The sequence below is a fragment of the Cotesia glomerata genome, linkage group LG5, assembly GCF_020080835.1.
Source record: "Cotesia glomerata isolate CgM1 linkage group LG5, MPM_Cglom_v2.3, whole genome shotgun sequence".
NCBI classification, from domain to species: Eukaryota; Metazoa; Arthropoda; class Insecta; order Hymenoptera; family Braconidae; genus Cotesia; species Cotesia glomerata.
Genome location: NC_058162.1, coordinates 1,544,983 through 1,566,711, shown reverse-complemented (window position 1 = coordinate 1,566,711; position 21,729 = coordinate 1,544,983). Strand labels below are relative to the sequence as shown.

The window sequence follows — 21,729 nt, the reverse complement described above, 5'->3', positions numbered from 1 at the left end:
TATTGTGCGCCGTCGCCTTCTCTTCAAGTTAAGTGTTTTATACATGCATGTACGTGGAAAGAGATTCATTTTCAAGCAGAAATAGAAAAGTTAAAAAGGAAAAATTAATAACGTGGGTGAAAATTTTATGAATAGTCTCCAAGAATTACAAACAACCGTTGTGTGGAAAATAAGTTTGTGGGTTATATATTAATTTATTAATTATTGATATTAAATTATAAGAGTGGAATTTTATTTAATTTTTTAATGATACTGAAGTTAGCTGTCAATTTAAAAAAATTTTTTTTTTTTAACAAATCATTACAATAAATTACGACATTAAAGTTAGCAGTTTGATAATTTTTTTATTTTATTTAACAAATAAATCTTTTCTAAAAAATTATTTTTAAAAAATTGCTCTAAAATTTCTAAATGTCAATTTTTTTTTCTCATTTATTTTTGCCATAATTTATTTGTTAAAAAAATTAATAAATATCTGCTAAACTAATTCTTATAAAAATACAATATTTAAGTTAGCAGTCACTTGATAATTTTTTTATTTTATTTAACAATTAAATCTTTCCTGATTATTTTTAAAAAATTGCATTTATAATTTATTAAAATTTCTACGTCAATTTTTTTTTCTCATTTATTTTTACTATAATTTATTTGTTAAAAAAATTCTAAAAATTAATAAATATCTGCTAAATTAATTATTAAAAATTTTTACTTATAATTTTTATTAATTTTTACATGTAGAATTTATTAAATAAATTTTTTTTGTAATAATTTAATTGCTATAAAATTCTAAAAAAATGTCTACTGTCAATTTCAGTGTCATAATTTTTAGTGCTAATCAGTTATAAACTAGACTAATAAACAAACCATCGAAAAAATCGGAGCAGTGATAGATAATTTAAAGAAAAATTAAAAAAAAAAAGAAGAAAAGTGTTTAAAAAAAAAATCTAGAAGAGTTTAACATTTATTCGCAATGTCGTCCAAGATAATAAAAATTAAACTTTTTATCAATCTTTTTACTGAATAAAATTTGAAGATTTTGACAACAACGATTATCGTTAAATTGATTACTACTAGAATAATGTCAAGAAAGTCAAGCAACCATGACCTAACTGAAGGACATTTTTAAATAGATTTTTATTCTTAAAATATACAGTAAGAATATTTTTTTTTTTTCACTTTATAAATGAAAAAACTAAAATAATTTATCTTTATTTTTATTGAAAATATTTGGATAAATTATAACAAAGTTTTGAATTGTTGCCTTCTTAGTTATTACAAATATTCCATCATACGATTTATGTCATAAATGGCATTAACCTAAGATATCATTAAAATAAATATCCGTCCAATAAGAAGAAATGTTTTAAAATAATAAGAAAAAGCAATCGGGTTTATTTTTATTTTAACGCCATAAAAAAAGTCTGTCTTCCTGTTGTAAAATAATTAATTATGAAAATTGATTAATGAATTACAGAATTAAATGTTATTTAATCAAAACAATTATGATAAAAGTTGCAATAAAATAATTTCACTGTGATATGTTAATAGTTAGTGGGTATTTTAAAAACATATCGGAGCCAGTGGTATTATCTGTAATTCAAGTTTAATTACAACAATCAATCAATCAATAAGGAAGTATATAAATAAATAAGAAGAAGCTGTTACAGGGACAATTATTCGGTTGTCTAAAAATAAAATTTTAAATAAATTTATGTGAGCATACTCCTACACATTAAATTTAAAAATAATAATAAATATTTTAATTAGAATAATTTTGCTTACTCTAAAAATTTCCATATCAGTAGATATTGAAAATAAAATTAAAATAATTTTGTTAATTATTATTAGGTATGAATAATGAATGAATGAATTGATGGATAATTCAAATTTTTTAGAATTACTAACAGACAATATAATTAAATCAAATGAAATGCTTTAAATTAGAAATATGTAGACATTAGTGGCACTAGAAAGATAACCAGTTACAATAGTAGATTGTTTAGCAAGAGTTACATCGAGGAGAGAACAAGATAGTCCGGTGGCTGTTGTATAGACAATATGTACAATTAAAACCAGGTTGTTTCCCTCGTGGTCTAGATAGCTGGGTCGTATTTTATCGACTCACCAAGTATCGAAGTGACTCTGGCGGACAGCGCAGGTCGTGGTTATCGAAATATATTTTTTGGCTTGTTAATTCAAATGTAAATATTTGGCATGATTATTATTAATTTAAAAAAAAAATTTTATGTTGTAAAAAACAATTACGTTTAATTGTAAATCATTTTTTTTACTAAAAAAATTTAAATATAAAGTAAAGTACCTTTACTTTCCTTTTTAATATGCAAGAACAATTGTGTTCATTCTGAATACTAACTATGCCATTTATTATTTATAAAAAAAATAATTTTATTGCAATGTTAGATGTTATATATTTATTTCCTAAATTGTATGAATTTTTGGTATGAAATTAATATAACGAGTTGTAGCAATATTTTAGGATAACTATTTAGAATTTATATATCTTAGGAATTCGGGTAATTTATCTGTAGAAAAGTATTTAAATGTTACGACTAGATTTTTGAATTTTAATTATTTTACACTTCGGAGTATATTTAGAAAATATAATATAAAAGCGACATTAAAAGTATGGCAACACCACCAGATTCACCAGGCCCTGAGGAGGCTCTTTTTGAGTTTGAAAGCTCACGTGCTAGGCATCAAGCCACTCGACCAGTGGCTATTGAAGAACTTCTCAGGCAAACAAAGTTTTCGAGGCAGGAGATTTGCGTGATGTATCGTGGCTTCAAACAGGTATTTATATTACTTACATATATTTATTCACTGATAAATTTGATGTTTCTACTAATAAGTTTGATAAATTATTATTCGGGTTGAGATTTAAATAGCTTATGATTAATGGAGAAATATAAGATTGAAAAAAAAAAAATAGAGAAAAAAATTATATAAATTTTCTATCTTTAGATACATAATTAAGAAATGACCTTGTATCTTGAGAAATATTGACGTTTTTAAAGATATAAGCTCATCCTGATGTTACACTCATCGAGAGCTTTCATTTGAGTACCCACATCAATTTTTCATATATTTATATATTTTATATATATATGTATATATGAAAAATATATCAAAAATTCATGTGGGTACTCAAATGAAAGCTCTTGATGAGTGTAGTATCAAGATGAGCTTATATCTTTAAAAATATCAATAGTTAATAAAGTACAGTGGAATTTATCAAATATCTTGTGAACTATTGACATTTTTAAAGATATAAGCTCATCCCGACATTACACTCATCGAGACCTTTCATTTGAGTACCCACATCAATTTTTCATATATTTATATATTTTATATATATGTATATATGAAAAATATATCAAAAATTGATGTGGGTACTCAAATGAAAGCTCTTGATGAGTGTAATATCAAGATGAGCTTATATCTTTAATTATGTCAATAGTTAAGAAAGTACAGTGCAATTTATCATACTTAAGAAAAGACTTTGTATCTTGTGAACTATTGACATTTTTTAAAATATAAGCTCATCCCGATATTACACTCATCAAGAACTTTTATTTGAGTATCCACATGCATTTTTGATATATTTTTCATACATACATAAATATATAAAATATATGAAAAATTGATGTGGGTACTCAAATGAAAGCTCCTGATGAGTGTAAAATTAGAATGAGCTTATATTTTTAAAAATATCAATATTTAAGAAAGTACAGTGCAATTTAACAAAATTCCATATTTAATAAAGCAGAATTTGTAAATTAACAAATTTTTCACAGTTTTAAAAAATTTAACTTAAATTTTTCATAATATCAAAGTCAATTTACTAAAAATATTTTTTATATTTATTAATAATAAATATTATACAGAATAATCATGAATGAATAATAAATTGTATGAGACTTATTTGTATAGAAAAGAAGAAATGTTAATAAACATATGCCGATTGTGAGATATAGATTTTATTCATAGAACTTGAGATAATAATAGACATCAAAGCTACATATTGATACACTTACTCGGCATATATATATGAAACCGCACGTTTGAATGACGTTATTTCATTCAAAATGTACATCTGATATAGACTCATCAACAATAAACAAAAGTGCTTCAGATACACTATCTTACATTATTAGTCTGTTCCAAGTCTATACTAACGATAATAGACCGACTATTAACTATTATGCACTGCAGAAATCTGAAACTTTGAGCATTATGTAGCTTCGAAAAGCAATGATGATAACGACAGAATTTATGTGCGATTTCATCTATTGAAGTGTCGACGTGTACCCAGAAAATGTGTAGGTACATGACATTTAGCTTTCGGAGAATTGTCAAGAATTAGACATTTTATTTGATTCGTAGAGTTGCGGGTACTTGGAGATATTTTAAACAAGTAGAAATAATAAAATTAGTCGGACGGAATTTTTTAAGTTTAAAAAAAAATTATTTTTTATTTACAAAAAATATTTTAAAGTAAATTATCTTTATAATTATACATTTTTTTTTAATTTTGAGAGTTAAAATTTCTTAATATTAAATTAAAAAATTGTCTAATTAAACTATCATTACGTTTTTTCACAAAAATTTATCATTTTATTGCATAAAATTTGATATTTATTTTTAAAAAAAATTTGTAATGTGTAATTAGAGTTTTATTTCACGATAAATATGTTTCTCTTCTGAAACTAAGCGCAATATGTAACAACTGTTTATATCTTCTCAAGATATGTGCAGTAAAATTCTTGAAAATTCAATAAAACTATTTTATCTATATGGAAATTTAACTTTATGTCAAAAACTAGAAGAAATTTAAGAGATAGAATAAAATTAGTATAAAAATTTGGCTGAAAATAACTTTGCAAATTTATTACTTCCCTCGTAAGAAGTTTATTAAAAAATAAGTTTGCATTTTTGATTTAGTAAGAAAATAACTTTTTTTTGCTGAAAAACATTTAAAAGACTAGTTAAAGTATCAAGCTTGTTTATTTCATGTCTTTGAGATATAAACTTACTTCTTATATCGTGTAAGCGTGTCCATAATTGATGAAAATAGTAAAATATTTAAGACGAGCGTATTTCATGAGCAGACAGTAAAGCACAGTCCCAGCGCTAACGTCAAAGCATGTGCAATAGATTCACAATTGGCGCGCTAGAAAAAAAAAATACTTGACTTGTTTTTAAATATTAATTTCAATTATCATTTGTGATTTAAATTGTACATATTTTTATTTTGTAATTGAAACAAAGAAATGTTCAAAGACAAAAGTGATATTTTTTCCGTACGTAAAAAATTTTACTAAAATTAATCTGAGAATTTTTAAGATTTTTTTTTAAATAAAAAAATAAATTCCACATTTAAAAAATTTTATATGCAATCTTTCCAAAATATTTTTTAAGCTTCAATTTAATTTATCAAAAAATTGTTGAGTATTTTATAGACCTTTGGAGGAATCTTTCTTTATTTATTCTTAACATTAATTTTATTGACAAAAAGTGGCAGTAAAAAATTTTATTATAAAAATTAATTAAATTTGAATATATATATATTCATTAGGGTGTGCCAAAATGTAACTTCCGTGGAGAACCTTTTAAAATTGAAATTTTAAGTTCCACTTTTAACAGCAGCTGTGTTTGGGCATTTCCTGAGATATTTCGGAGTGAGAGGATTCATTTGATTATTTATAGGATTTTTAACAGGAGATTTAATTGGGCACTTCCGGCCAAATTTTGAATTTTCACCGGAAATGTCCAAACTAAGCTTCTGTTAAAAAATTCTATGAAAATCTAATACATCGTCTCACACCAAAATATCTTAGGAAATGCCCAAACGCAGCCCCTGTTAAAAGTGGAACTCAAAATTCTAATTTTAAAAGGTTCTCCACGGGAGTTATATTTTGGCACACCCTAATAAATATATATATATATATTCAAATCAAATAATTTTTAGTATTAAACCTAATAAGGTCATATATGAGGTCATGAATATTGCCTAAATATATTATTTAGTAGTTTAGATTACAAAAGTTGGTAATTTCCTATAAAAAGCCACACCAGCACCTATTAAAGTTTTATATACAGTTATATATGGCTCCACATTATTATATTATCATATCGGTGCTCTTATTAGCTCTTATTAGCCAATCTCCGAGCTAATTTCGTTACAGTAAAAAAAAAAAAGTGATTTTTTGCTTAAAGAAATTATTTTTTGCTTAAAAAATTATTTTTTCTCTATTGTAAAAAATTTTTGCAGTTCATAAAAATATTGTTATTATTCTTGATAAAATTTCAAAACGTTTCTATTGTCACATTCTGTTTCTCAACCAATCATGAATGAAAAAAAGCTATCTTTTTTTATACACCGTCGTATGATTAATTGATCATGTTAGGAAATGGACCATATAAATCTTTGACACGTTTATTCATAGAGGAGTTATAGCCGTACATATGTTCAGATTGATCGTTTTTTTTCGAAGGGGGTGAAAAACGTTCGATCTACTTCATTCATAAATTAAGAGCTTAATTTTAAAAAAGTACCTCTTCATAAATTATCCAAAATATTTTTTTATAAACTTGCTACTAAATTCTTCCTCTATTAAAAATTATTAATAAAAAAATTATACAGTTTTTTATATTCATAAAAAATTTAATTTAACTAGTACAAATATTTCTAGGGTGGCGACTTTATTGATTAAGTTTAAAAATAATTCCCCACCATTGTTCAAAAAATTTAAAACTATTTTCTAAAACAAAAATTTAACTATTTTAATAAGGAAAAGAAGTTTTATGTTTTTTTTAGTATTAAAGAGATAGTTTAAAATTTTTTGCCCTTAAAGGAATGTTATTTCACATAGAAATACATGTCAAAGAGAAAAACTGTTAGTTCTCGAGTTAAGTTTATGCCACACTCACTCATGACGTCATATTCAAAGAAAGGTAATCGATAAAGCCCATCTGTCTTTTTCTTCCCTTTTTATTTTTCACCCTTTTCTCAGTTCCTCTCACTTCCTCACTTTCGCTCTATTTCCAGTTTGTATAATAATTTATTTTATAATAAAAGGTATACAATAATGGCATCGGAAGTACATAAATACTAAATTTGTTTACTATTTACGATATATCATCAGCAAATATTTTATTTGTACTTACGACAGATTCATTTCCTAAAATAATGTTTTTTATCATAAATTTAGTGTTAAATATAAGAGAGAGTATACTAACTTCAATACTCGAATAAACGATTTATTGCGATATTATCTATATTATTAAGAGAATAAGAAAAATTTTGTTTTCGGGATAGTCATATGATAAAATCGGCTTTTTTAGTGAAATTTAGTGTTATTGGAACGGTCTTGACTTGAATTTGTGTCTTTTCAAGGTTTCATATCATTCTTACCGATAGTCAATTTATTATGATAAGTATTTAGGCTGCATTCGAAAATGCTTTATCTCTACATACATAATTAAGAAATGACCTTGTATCTTGTGAACTATTAACATTTTAAAAGATATAAGCTCATCCCGATGTTACACTCATCGAGACCTTTCATTTGAGTACCCACATCAATTTTTCATATATTTATATAATTTATATATATATGTATATATGAAAAATATATGAAAATGCATGTGGGTACTCAAATGAAAGCTCTTGACGAGTGTAACATCAGGATGAGCTTATATCTTTAAAAATGAAAATAGTTAAGAAAGTACAGTGCAATTTAACATAATTAAGAAATTACCTTGTATCTTGCGATCTATTGACATTCTTAAAGATATAAGCTCATCCCGATGTTACACTCATCAAGACCTTTCATTTGAGTACCCACATCAATTTTTCATATATTTATATATTTTGTATATATGTATATATGAAAAATATATGAAAATGCATGTGGGTACTCAAATGAAAGCTCTTGATGAGTGTAACATTGGGATGAGCTTATATCTCAAATAACGTCAATATTTAAGAAGGTACAGTGCAATTTAATGAAAGTCATTATATAATAAATCAAAATTTTATTTATTTATAGTTCACAATTCACGGCAGTCACATAGTGATTGCAAGGTTGCTAGTTAAATTATGATTCAGAAAATAAAATTTAGTACAATATTTTTAACAATAAAATTTTATTTTTTAATTTTTAAAAGAAATATCAAAAAGTACTCAATTATTTTCATCGTTATTTTCTTAAAAACACGCAACAGGTTAATTAAGTATAAGAACTTTTAACAATGCTCTTGTAAACTTTTGAAATATGCTTTAGAATTATTTTTTTTTGGACAAGTGAGCGTATTATTCTTCTACAAACATCAACATCATTCTACATATGCAAACATATATAAAGTAGATCGATTCCAGGTCGATTACAAGTTTATCGGTCTTGTCAATCTACTTCTGGACAGTATCTGTTTTTATTATGCATGAATAAACCGAGCTTTTATCAGGATAATTAAAAGTTTATAGCGAGTCATGACGGATTTATTATCTTTGATATTGATCAAAAATAAAAATTTTTATTTCAGATTAAATCCAGTGCATTTAAATAGAACAGATAAAAAAATCTTTTACGAAGGATTCTATAAAAAAGAAAAATTATAAAAACAATAAAAATGCTTTACATTTTTTTCAAAAAAATTTACTATAAAAAAAATTTTATTTCTTGCACTAAAAAAAGTTTGAATGCAAAATAGAAATTAAAAAGACATTCATAAATATTTTTTTTCCACTCATAAATTTTACACACTGAGAAAATTGCGGATGCATAATTTTATGGCAATAACAAAAGTCTCACCGCGTTTCTTTGCATCAGAGATTACCATTTGATTTTTTTTAGCTTTTTTTATTTATTCATCCGCGAATTGAGCGGGTGCAACTCGGTGTCACTAAACGACTCAGCTTTCCACAGTTTTTTGTATGCAACTCACGTACGGGATGATCTTAAAAATAAATCTAGGTTTTGACAGACTTAGCTTTACTTTTTCTTCAAGTTTTTGACTTCTTGACGATTTCTTGATAAGATCTCATCGTTTTCTTCTTCAATCTTTCTTTAGCCATCTTCTAAAAATTCAGAACTTTGATAATAAATTATTAGCTTTAATAAATAATAATTAGCTTAATTTAGGTAAACTTCACTGAGAAAAAATGTCTTTTTTAAAAAAATTAACATTTTTGTGATAAAAAATTAATTTGTTAGAAATTTTCAATAATTTTATTTCTTAGCTAAAGAAATAAAAAGTGTTCACCAAATTTGGATAAAAAAACAATTTTAAATAAACAACTTAAAAATTTTCATCCAAAATTGTTTTTTCTCAAATTTAGAAAACTTTTTTAAAATAAAATTAATTTTTTGTCACAAAAATTATGATTTTTTTCAAAAAAAAATTTTTTTCTCAGAGTTCTAATAAAAATTGATTTAATAATAAGAATATTCATTAAAATTGCCTAAGAAATTTTTTTTATGATAAATATAGCTTCTTTTTTCATTAAAATGATTTTTGATATTTCTACTTTCTTTTATAAACATAAAAAAAAATTATTTATAAATCTATAGAGGTTTTTTAAAAAATTTTTTAATGAATTTAAAGAAAGCTAAAAAATTGTGTAGTGTAGAAATTACCTTATATCTTGTAAACTATTGACATTTTTAAAGATATAAGCTCATCCTGATGTTACATTCATCAAGACCTTTCATTTGAGTACCCACATCAATTTTTCATATATTTATATATATTATATATATATATGTATATATGAAAAATATATCAAAATGCATGTGCGTACTCAAATAAAAGCTCTTGATCAGTGTAATATCGGGATGAGCTTATATTTTAAAAAATGTCAATAGTTCTCGCGATACAAGATCGTTTTTTAATTATGTTAAACTACATTGTAATTTCTTAACTATTAACATTTTTAAAGATATAAGCTCATCCTGATGTTACATTCATCAAGACCTTTCATTTGAGTACCCATATCAATTTTTCATATATTTATATATTTATATATATTATATATATATATATATATATATATATATATATATATATATATATATATATATATATGTATATATGAAAAATATATCAAAATGCATGTGCGTACTCAAATAAAAGCTCTTGATCAGTGTAATATCGAGATGAGCTTATATTTTAAAAAATGTCAATAGTTCTCACGATACAAGATCGTTTCTTAATTATGTTAAACTACATTGTAATTTCTTAACTATTAACATTTTTAAAGATATAAGCTCATTCCGATGTTGCACTCATCGAGACCTTTCATTTGAGTACCCACATCAATTTTTCATATATTTATATATATATTATATATATGTGTATATGAAAAATATATAAAAAATTGATGTGGATATTCAAATGAAAGCTCCTGATGAGTGTAACATCAAAATGAGCTTATTTCTTTAAAAATATCAATAGTTAAAAAAGTGTAGTGCAATTTAACAAAAGTCATTATTTAATAAAGCAAAATTTTATTTATTTATAGTTTACAAGTCTCGGCAGTCACAAAGTGACTGCAAGGTTGCTAGTGATTATAATTATAATTAATGAATTAATATCAATTTATTAAAAAAAAATATATATATATTTATAGTAATTGACATTTTGTTCTTTAAACTTTAAAACTATTCACAGTATAAATAAGACTTTATAAATTTAGTAAAGTTATAAACTTCATACTTTCTTGAAGGTGTAAAATTGTTTTACTTTTCTTTAAAAGATATATATAAATATAAAGATATATACTAAAAGAAAGCCTAAAGTTACTTTTTCATCTGTTTTAAGGAATGCCCGGAGGGCGTTGTTCAAGAAGAGTCATTCAAAGACATTTATGCAAAGTTTTTTCCACACGGAAGTGAGTTTAAATTAAACAATTATTCACTTTTTCCATTTAATTGGAAGAAAAGAAACAAAATAAAATAAGAGGATTTTATTACGTTGTTCTATTGTAGATTCCAGCCTTTATGCTCACTACGTATTCAAAGCTTTCGACGTTAACTGCAATGGGGCCATCAGCTTCAGGGTAATTGTTAATATTTCTTCTTTATCATTTTTTAATAATATATTTTATAAAAACTTTTATTATACTATTGAAGCTTCTTTTTCTTCTTATAAAATCATCTTTATGATTCAATTATAATAATAGTAATTTAAGAAGAATAAAATAGTGTAATTGCTGTTATGTCTCGTATTTCAGGATCTACTTGTTACTCTCTCGACGCTACTGCGAGGTAGCATTTACGAGAAACTTAGGTGGACATTCAAGCTTTACGATATTAATGGTGACGGATGTATTACCAGGGGCGAACTGGGAGAAGTTGTCACGGCTGTGCATGAACTTATGGGCCGCAAACATCCTGCGGAAGAAGAGCGTAAAGCTAAAGAACAGTTAGATAGAGTCTTTGAAAAACTCGATCTTAATCATGATGGTGTAATTACGATAGAGGAGTTCATCGAAAGCTGCCTTAGAGTAAGTACTTTATTTCTTATCATTACACTCAGAGAAAAAATTACTTTTCAGAAAAAATTGTATTCTTCTTAAAAAAATTTAAATTATTAGAAATTTTATTCTTCAGCTGAAGAAATAATATTTTTATTGAAGTATTTTTTTTTTATAGAAGAAATATAATTTAAAAGAAAATCAACAAATTTTTAATGACAAAAAATTATTTTTTAGTTAATTAATTAATTATTTTTTTTTAGAAATTTAGAATTTTTTAATTTACATCTCTAGGTGTAGAAATAAATCAGATTAACTTTAATTACGCTTATTATTATAGTCAATTTATTACAAATATTTAGACTGCATTCGGAAATTCTCTATCTCTAGATACATAATTACGAAATAGCCTTGTATCTTGTGAACTATTGAGATTTTTAAAGATATAAGCTCATCCCGATGTTACACTCATCAAGACCTTTCATTTGAATACCCATATCAGTTTTTCATATATTTTATATATACTATATATATATATATATATATATATATATATATATATATATATATATATATATATATATATATGAAAAATATATCAAAAATGCATGTGGGTACTCAAATGAAAGCTCATGATGAGTGTAACTTCGGGATGAGCTTATATCTTTAAAAATGTCAATAATTAAGAACTGACATTGCTATCTTGTCAACTAATGACATTTTTAATGATATAAGCTCATTCCCATGTTATACTCATCAAGACCTTTCATTTGAGTACCCACATCAATTTTTCATATATTTTATATATTTATATATATTATATATATGTATCTATGAAAAATATATCAAAAATGCATGTGGGTACTCAAATGAAATCTCTTGATGAGTATAACATCAAGATGAGCTTATATCTTTAAAAATATCAATAGTTAATAAAGTACAGTGGAATTTATCAAATATCTTGTGAACTATTGACATTGTTAAAGATATAAGCTCATCCTGGTGTTACACTCATCGAGACCTTTCATTTGAGTACCCACATGCATTTTTGATATATTTTTCATATATACATATATATAAAATATATAAATATATGAAAAATTGATGTGGGTACTCAAATGAAAGGTCTCGATGAGTGTAATATAAGGATGAGCTTATATCTTTAAAAATGTCAATATTTCACACGATACAAGGTAATTTCTTAGTTATTTCAACTATTATATATCAATTTAATTTTTTCGCATCATTAATAATTTTTTGAGATCATTAAAGTTAATTTTTTTCTCAATAGTAATTTTTTCTAATGACAGAAAAAAATTGTTGTAAAAATAACAATTGTCAGATTTAAAGATTTAAAAATTTATGATGTTACATAATAAAAATCGGTACAGTATATATATGACAACTGTAATTATTCCAGAAATTTTTTTTCCTCAAATAATTGACAATAAAAATTGCTAACTTTTAATTATAATTACAGGACGAAGTGATCACACGATCTCTCGCAATGTTTGACTGTGACTTCTGATCTCCGGCTAATGTAAATCTTGTGCGATCAACTGATCAGCGATCATTATTATCATCATCATCTTCACCATCGCCTTACGTGTTCAATTTAAAATTAATCATTGGTACCATTCCGTTAGTTCCATCGATTACCAACTGTTGCCGACTCAATTCATGTATATTCATGATCACTATTACCATTGAAAAAGTTCCGTACGAGACAATTAAAAAGAACTTTGAATACTACCGAGTTTTAAATTTCTGTTGTTACGACGAAATTCCTACAATTGATTGTAATTGTCAATTACTAACACCCAGCGCCGAATAAAATAATTTATTACTTTAGTTATTAACTATAACATAGTGAATATTAAATCTAATTACACATATAGGTAATGTGAAAAATCAAATGATATTAATAGAATAATTTTTAAAATATTATTCAGGGAGAGCGGTAAAATATCATCCTTCATATTCGGGTGATACGGAATATAACCCGCCGTAAATGTTACGTAGAAATCTTTTTTGTTACTAGCTTAATTATCAGTCGTTATTTAAAACGATTTCATAATATATTGCGTGACAAATGCCAAAAGGGCGTATAAAAAAATTTTTTAATTTTGTGTTCTAAAAAAATAATTTTGACAATTTTCAAAAATTCCAGTCAAATAAAATTTAAAAAATATTTTTACCATTTTATAAAAATTAAAAAAAAATTTTCTTTTGATGACTTTTTTGTATTTATTATATTGCTTTATTAATGTCGAATTATTTTGATGTATTGTAATAAAAAAAATAATTTTTTGTACGCTTTTTTGGCATTTTTCACGCGATATAAATAAAGAATAAAAGTTTATTAGTATGAGAGTAATATGGAGTAAGTATGTAATGTTTATTATTAAATAAAATATTTTAAAACTATTATTATTGTAAAATCATGATAAATTCTTTGACTTTTTTTTACTAAAAAAGAATTTATCCTATAAACTATTTGATAGTTTATACAAATCACTCTGCTGTGACAAGTATTGCCCGTGTAAATAAAATTATTAATTGTGGATTCATGAAACATTCTGCACATTATTAAAAAATTTTACTATTAACTAATTAATGTTTTTTTTATTTTTAAAAATAGGAAAATTTTTATTATCCACTTTGTGATATATTTTATTGTAGTTACTAACGATTCATTAAGCACTGCCGAAATATTTAACAACAAAAAAAACGATTTTATTGTTGGAATTTTCTGTTTTTATACTTTAAAAATCCTCTAATAAATTATTACTCAAATTTACTTAAATTACAGAAAAATAAAAATTAAAAATAATATACTCACTATTTTTTAAACTCTTTAATTTATATTCTATTTTATAAAATTTTCAATAAATATGTGTTTTATATTAAATGTTAATTTTATGAAAAATTATATTTAATTTTTTATAATAATTTACAATCACGAATATAAATTTCGGAGAATGTTTCATTAATTCCATATAGTTACACATATATATATTTTTTTTTATTACACGGACACATATTGATATATAGATATAATATTTAGAAAAATGTAAGTGAATTCCAGTTGAATAATAATAAAGAATTTAAATAATTAAATATTAACATGTAATATCAATCACTTTATTTATACTACGAATATATATTACTGAAATCAAATTTTTTATCTATTAACTTAACTAAGTTCTCAATTATTTCATCTAATATTCTTACAATCTGATTTAACAGTTTTTTTTTTTATGTTTCTAAATTTTATTTCTGTATAATTTTTTGATCTAAAAATTATAAATTATAATTATTTACATTAATGTATTAAATTTATAACTAAAAAAAAAAATTAAAATTGGAGTTAATTTTTTATATTTTTATAATTATTGTTTGAAAGTAAAAAAATTTTTTTCAATAAAAAAAAAAACTTTTTTTTTTAATTCTTATTTCTTCATTAAAAAAAAAAAAAATAAAATTATTAGTTCATCATCAAAGTTCGTCCACTTTATCAGTATCAAAGCCAACTTAAGAAAAAATGTATGTTAGATGCAAGGCTCAATGTATAATTAAATAAAAATAAAGTATTCTCGGCCTTTCTCGATTACTAATTTTAATTAAAAAAGACTCCATAAAAAGGTAATTGCATTGTAATTAGTTCACAACATCTTAAAAGCTTTCACGAAGTAATAAAAAATTTTTATATACAATAAAAACACAAACCAATCACTTGGCAATCAACATCTAATTCAATAATTGAATTAGACGTAATTATTTCATACAAGCTAATTCAACGAGTTTATTAAAGTTGAAAAATGAAGTAATAAAAAAACAAATTTACTGATTACTACGTTGTTGTATTAAAAAATAATAAATACTAATGTAAACACAAATTACTTTTTATTTATTTACACATGATAAATAATTTCATTAATAATATCTACCGTTCTTTTTTCTGGTGCTTTCGTTTTTTTTCCTTTGCTTTATGCTTGGACTTTTTCTTATCTTTCTTCGCCTTTTTAGACTTAGTTTTCTCGACCCATTTCAAAGAAAGCTCAACATTATCTAACTTACTTACTATCTTCTTATTATACACCGGCTTTTGTATCTCTCCAGAGTCAGATGTGTCTTTAACTTTTGTTGGATGTTGTGGAAGAACTGGGCCATAACTATTAAGTAAGTCTTCTGATTCAGTAACTGTGTTGGAAGATAAACTTTCTTTACCAATTACTTGAATTTCTTCGTCCTTACAAGGGATTATTGTTGACTCTTTAACTTTAGATTCATTATTTTTCTTTACAATTTTTTTAGATTTCATCAAATCATCTAAATCCAACTTAGCAAAAATTCCTCTAGGAGGAGAAGTGTTCCTTTGAACATTTATTAACTCAGTGGCAGGTTTTCCAATTAACAAAGACTTTACAGTATTATTATCAACATCCTCAGGATCATCCTCAGCTTCGGACTCGTCACTGCTGCTCAAAAATATCGCTTTAAACAAGTCTTTATTTGCCTCAACTTTGCCTAATTGCTCACCGACTAATGAACTAGCTTGACTTTCATCCGCTTTATCGCTCTCATGCCTGTTTGAACTTTTTAATGAGTTTACACTAGTTGTTGCTAAATTAGTTGAATTTAAATTTAAATTCTCTTTTTTATTATCAATTTTAAAACTATTATCCTGTGATTTTTCAACATTCAAGTCCAAATTTAAATTATTTTCTTCCAATAAATTTAGATTTTTTTTTTCAAAAGATTTATCCATAATAACAGGCTCTTTAAAAGTTCCAGCAGTATCAGTAGCTTTTTGATACTTATCCTCATTATAAATATTCAAAGATTCAAAAACAGAATATCGCTTACGTTTTTGCGGCTCAGCTTTCATACTTTTACCAAAAGGCTCCGGTATATTTAATTGTTTGCAAACTACACTGGCTGGTTGCCAAATTTCTATTGTTCTTGTTAGCTTTCCAAACATATTCATTTTTGCAGCTTTGATCATTTGATCTTCAGGAACTGAACTCAGGGTATTATTCACAGATTTACTTACAAATACTCTTGTTTCATTACTAGAATTATTTATTTTATTAATAGATTCTTCTTCTGACTTTTTTAGAACAGAGCTTTCGTCTATTTTATTAAAATCAATATTAATATCTTCAGAACTTGTTACTTCATTAGACAAAATTTTCTTTGTTTCTAAATTTTCAAAATTATCTGAAGATTTTTTACTGCTTCCTACAATACCTCCAGATAAAAAAATTGATGAATTTAATTTATCCATCCACGATAATTTGGATTTTTCAATTTTTTGATTATCAATTCCTAAAGTTTTAGATTCTTCATTTTGAATAGGTAATTTAGATTCATCATTTTTTTCACTACTTGATTTTTCTTCTAAAATTTGCAACCGTTCATCAGCATTTAATTTTTGTTTAAAGCAAGATTTTTCTTTATCGTGTTTATTATCCTCATGCTTATCTGGATCAATAGAAGAAAATCGGCTTTTTTTTCTGATTTTATGAACCGGCTTATAATCCCTAGGCAATAAAGGTGGATCAAAAATTTTTTTTCTGCTCAAACTATTCTTCGCAGCAACAAAACCTTCTATACAATTATCTTTAGAAGCATTGTCTTTTTTCTCATTAGTCCTTCGGTTTTGTTTTTTAGACTCGGGGCCCAGGGAAAAGTCGTAATTAGACATATCCGTTGACGAGTAAATATCTTCGTCATCAGCTTCGAAAACACCTACTCCAAAAGCCTGTCCTCGGATTGAAAGCTTTTTGTTTTTATCTTGCATTGTAAATGTTGTGGTGTCAAAAAGATTGAAATTGTTAGAAAGAACAGATTGCCTCTCTAAGCCACTGTATCCAATACCAAAATAATTTTCTTTGGGATTACATCTATAAGAATTAAAAATATATCAGTAATTTTCAATTTAAAGTTTTTATTCAACATAAAAATTATTATTATTTTTTTTTTTAATTTGATTAAGGAAAGATAAATTTATTATAAGTATTTAGGCTGCATTCAAAAATGCTATATCTTTAGATACATAATTAAGAAATGACCTTGTATCTTGTGAACTATTGACGTTTTTAAAGATATAAGCTCATCCTGGTGTTACACTCATCAAGACCTTTCATTTGAGTACCCACATCAATTTTTTATATATTTATATATATTATATATATGTATATATGAAAAATATATTAAAATGCATGTGGGTACTCAAATGAAAGCTCTTGATGAGTATAATATCGGGATGAGCTTATATTTTTAAAAATGTCAATAGTTAAGAAAGTACAGTGCAATTTAACATAATTAAGAAACGACCTTGTATCTAGTGAACTATTGATATTTTTAAAGATATAAGCTCATCCTGGTGTTACACTCATCAAGACCTTTCATTTGAGTACCCACATCAATTTTTCATATATTTATATATATATTATAAATATGTATATATGAAAAATATATCAAAATGCATGTGGGTACTCAAATGAAAGCTCTTGATGAGTGTAACATCAGGATGAGCTTATATTTTTAAAAATGTCAACAGTTAAAAAACTACAGTACAATTTAACAAAAGTAATTATTTAATAAAGCAAAATTTTATTTATTTATAGTTCACAAATCACAGCAGTCATATAGTGCTTGCACAGTTGCTACTTTAATTGATTTTTATTAAAAAAACATAATACCTGAAGAGTTCGTAGTCATCAGGAGCAAATAATATCTCTTCATCATTATCAGAGCTTTCAGAATTACTTTCATAAGCAGTTATTTCCTGGCCAGGTAAGGTACATCCATAAACTTTTTTTTTAGTATTTCTTTCACGAATTTTTTTTTTATCTTTTTTAGCTAATCTAGGTCCAACACCTTGTCCTGGTTTCCAGCCCATTTTTTTTAATAAAATAACACCCATTGTGTACCTAATATTAAAACAAAATTATTATTAATAATATTTATAAAAAATTATTTTTTTTAATTGTAGGAATTAAAATAAATAATCTTACGTGACTGGCTTCAACAATTCTTTGAGAACAGGTTCTCCAGGAATAGGTTGACTACCATCAGTTTGATCTCTTCTCCGTTTTTTGGCTCTTTCAGATCGGTCACTAAAATCTCCAGTAGCTCTTATTCCAGTAGGTGCAATACCAAACTCACCAGTATCTTCTTCATCCATAAAATCTTCAGGGCGCTGTGAAACATTTTCAGCTTTACTGCTACGCGATGATTTAAATTGTTGTGGTCGCCATCCGTCTCTGGTGCCGACACTATTAAAGTATCCGGCAGAAAAACCTCCAGTGAATGCTCCATGGAACCTACGTCTGCCTTGATCATCCAGTGCATATTGATCTTCTACAGTAACAGGTTTTTTTCTTCGCAGAGTATCTTTAATAAAAACAATAAAATTATTATTTAAATTATAAATAATAAACAATGGAATATTTTAATAATACTGAAGTCAGCTGACAGCTGTCAAATTTTTTTTAATTTTTACAACAATCACAATAAAAAAATGTTTCTAAAAATTTTTATTAACTATTTTTTTTTAATTTTCACACATGGAATTTTTTATTAATTTTTTTTTTTATAATAAGTCAACTTTAGTGTCATATATTTTAAATACCTTCTTCAAGTTCTTCCAATGCTTCTCCGAATGCTGCAAAATTTTCATCATCATCTTCATTATTACGATTACTCATTTTTTTTTTATTATTTATTATTTACATAAAAATAAAACACATGTGATATTATTAAATTTTTAAAACGTCAAAAGAACATCATAAAATTGAGGCTATACCAGACTATGTTACGTAAAGGATTGTACACACTGAAAATTAATTCCAAAACATAACAAGTAGTGTGCTGCCATCTGGAGATTTAATTGTTCAATATATCTCAACTTTGCAATTTTGCAAGTCACTAACAAGAGCAAAAGAGATAGCACTTGTGATAGTAAACAGCATTGACACTTGTGATTTATTCAGAAAATTATTTGCAATAATTAATTGGCAATTTAATTTTGATTTATTGCAAATTTGCTAGTTTGTTTAATAAAAATTGCCATAAAAAATATTTACAGCATTTATAATTTAAAAAGTTAAAATTTTACTGTGACAGGTTATGTGTATCACCTGTTGCTACTAAAACTAAATAAAGGATATTTTGTTTTTTTTTTTTAATCAAAAATTTTTACTGTATTTCAAAATAAAAATGATAAATGCAGAGACAGAAATTAGAAAATTAAGACCAAAGCAACTTTGCTCGCTGGCAGCAACTTTGAGTCCTGATTCTTGGAAATTACTTATGGGAATTATTCTAAAAGATGGATCTCAAAATGTTCCAATGTTTACTAAGGAGCATCTTGAGTAAGTAGCACTTGTTTTATAATATTATATTATATAATAAAAAAATTGAGATGAAAATTAATTTAGCAGATATTTGATAATTTTTTTAACTAATAAATTGAAATGATATTAAAGTTAGCTGTCACTTGACCATTTTTTAATTTTATTTAACAAAAAAATTTGTTCCGAAAAAATTTTTTTTAAAAATTGCATTTTTAATTTAGTCAATTTTTTTTTCTCAATTTTTTATCCAGTAATTTATTTATTAGAAAAATTATTAAATATCTGCTAAATTAATTTTCATAAATTGGAGCAAAAAAAATTTACATGTAGAATTTTTTCTTTTAATTTTATTGTAACAATTTTTCCAATATAAATAATTATAAAAATTTTCTAATGTCAGCTAATTTAATTTTTATAATTCAATATCACAATTTTTTAAGATGACACCAAAGTTAACAGTCACTTGATAATTTTTTAATTTTATTTACCAAAAAAATTTTTTTCAAAAAATTATTTTTAAAAAATTGCATTTTTTATTTTTTTGTCATTATTTATCTGTTGAAAAAATTCTAAATATTATTAAATATCGGCTCAATTAATGCATGATACTAAAGTTAGCCGACGTTTTTAATTTTTTTTTAATAATTTAATTAAAACAAAAAAACATTTTTTAAAAATTGCACTTACAGTTTTTCAAGTATTTAACAAATGACAATTTTTTTTTATAGTCATTTTTTCAATAAAAAAAAATTTTTAATTTTTAAATGTCGGCTAACTTAATTTTCATAATTAATACTATTTTTTTTAAGCACGCTAATTAAATAATTAATGATTTCAGTATTATTGAATCAACGGGACTAAAACAACGTCGATTACCAGCTGAGATCTTTTTGGACGAATGGTCGACGATGGGACGTAAAAGACCGACGATACGAAAGTTAATAAACTTGTTAATCCAAGTTGAATTATTCAGAGCTGCTGATTATCTAGCTATTGAAGTACTGAAAGAAGAGCCACCAAAGCGGCCTCAAAATGGTCCAGCAGCGCCCATTGATATTTTTGTAAATTTCAAGGAAATTCCCGAGAATCAAATCATTGTTCAAGTAAATGAATACCAGGACGTTCAAAAAGAAAATTATGCAGCGCCGTCGATAAATAATGATAACTTACAGCACGTTTATGAAGAAGAAAAATTCCATGTCGAAAATGTATCAAAATTTCCGTTCAATAGTAAATCCGATTTAATGAAGTTCAGTTCAAGTTCCTTTGAAGAGAAAAATAATTGTGATATTAAGTATGGAAAGGAACAGGAAGAAAATATTTTGCCAAACTTTAAAGAATTGAACCTGCACAGTAATCACAGTGAAGTTAACAATAAAGGAAATATAAATTCTGAAAAATCATCTGGTTTCATAATTTCGGAAAGTTCTGATATATCAACATGTGAATCTTCTTATCAATCATCAAGTTCAAGTCAGTCTGCTGCTAATTCACAAAATTCTATTTTCTTAAGTGATAATTTACCTGTAATTTTAAAAGAAATTAATGGACAAGACACTAATTGTATGTCAACTCAATATTCTTATTCAAAAGAGTCGCATCAGAATTTACCATTACCTATATTAGAGTACGGAGAGTAGGTGGGTAATAATAATAAATTAATTAATTAAATTAAAAGACCTAGTTATTGACATTGGCCTAGTTGTTTGACACTTTCAATTTTATTCTAATAAAAAAAAAATTAAATGTTGATCAAAAAATTAATTATTTTAAAATTTATAATTCAAAAATTATATTTATTAATTTATTAGAGTTAATTTGTTTTTTTCTTTTTAATTATAATAAAATTGCAAGTGTCAATAATTG

General features: G+C 24.9%; 3 protein-coding genes across 7 annotated transcripts in view; 2 read left to right on the top strand and 1 right to left on the bottom strand.

The window, feature by feature from the left end:
• The first annotated feature begins 1,430 nt into the window (after positions 1-1,430).
• Positions 1,431-13,244, top strand: LOC123265456 (Kv channel-interacting protein 1). Of its 2 annotated transcripts, XM_044729243.1 has the most exons (6): positions 1,431-1,713; positions 2,663-2,811; positions 10,843-10,912; positions 11,010-11,080; positions 11,255-11,527; positions 12,978-13,244. In XM_044729243.1, the coding sequence occupies exons 2-6, from the start codon at positions 2,791-2,793 to the stop codon at positions 13,023-13,025; spliced, it is 483 nt and encodes a 160-aa protein (XP_044585178.1). In that variant the 5' UTR covers positions 1,431-1,713; positions 2,663-2,790; the 3' UTR covers positions 13,026-13,244. The 2 variants fall into 2 exon arrangements, with proteins under 2 accessions (XP_044585178.1, XP_044585177.1); XM_044729242.1 differs by lacking the exon at positions 1,431-1,713 and having other exon boundaries at positions 1,862-2,811.
• Positions 13,245-15,386: 2,142 nt separating this feature from the next.
• LOC123265426 (G patch domain-containing protein 1 homolog) overlaps positions 15,387-21,729 on the bottom strand; it is a 32,177-nt gene continuing 25,834 nt past the window's right edge. For 3 of the 4 annotated variants that reach the window (XM_044729171.1, XM_044729172.1, XM_044729174.1), the window contains 4 exons: positions 19,140-19,202; positions 18,523-18,901; positions 18,208-18,438; positions 15,387-17,406 (listed from right to left, as the gene is read on the bottom strand). In XM_044729171.1, the coding sequence (XP_044585106.1) occupies positions 15,444-17,406; positions 18,208-18,438; positions 18,523-18,901; positions 19,140-19,202 (2,636 nt within the window). In that variant the 3' untranslated portion in view covers positions 15,387-15,443. The remainder of the gene's footprint in view (positions 17,407-18,207; positions 18,439-18,522; positions 18,902-19,139; positions 19,203-21,729) is intronic. The other variant, XM_044729173.1, reaches the window with a different exon arrangement.
• On the top strand, positions 19,437-21,570 carry LOC123265451. The gene is made up of 2 exons (XM_044729237.1): positions 19,437-19,881; positions 20,702-21,570. Exons 1-2 carry the CDS (start codon positions 19,727-19,729, stop codon positions 21,501-21,503), a joined length of 957 nt encoding a protein of 318 aa, XP_044585172.1. The 5' UTR covers positions 19,437-19,726; the 3' UTR covers positions 21,504-21,570.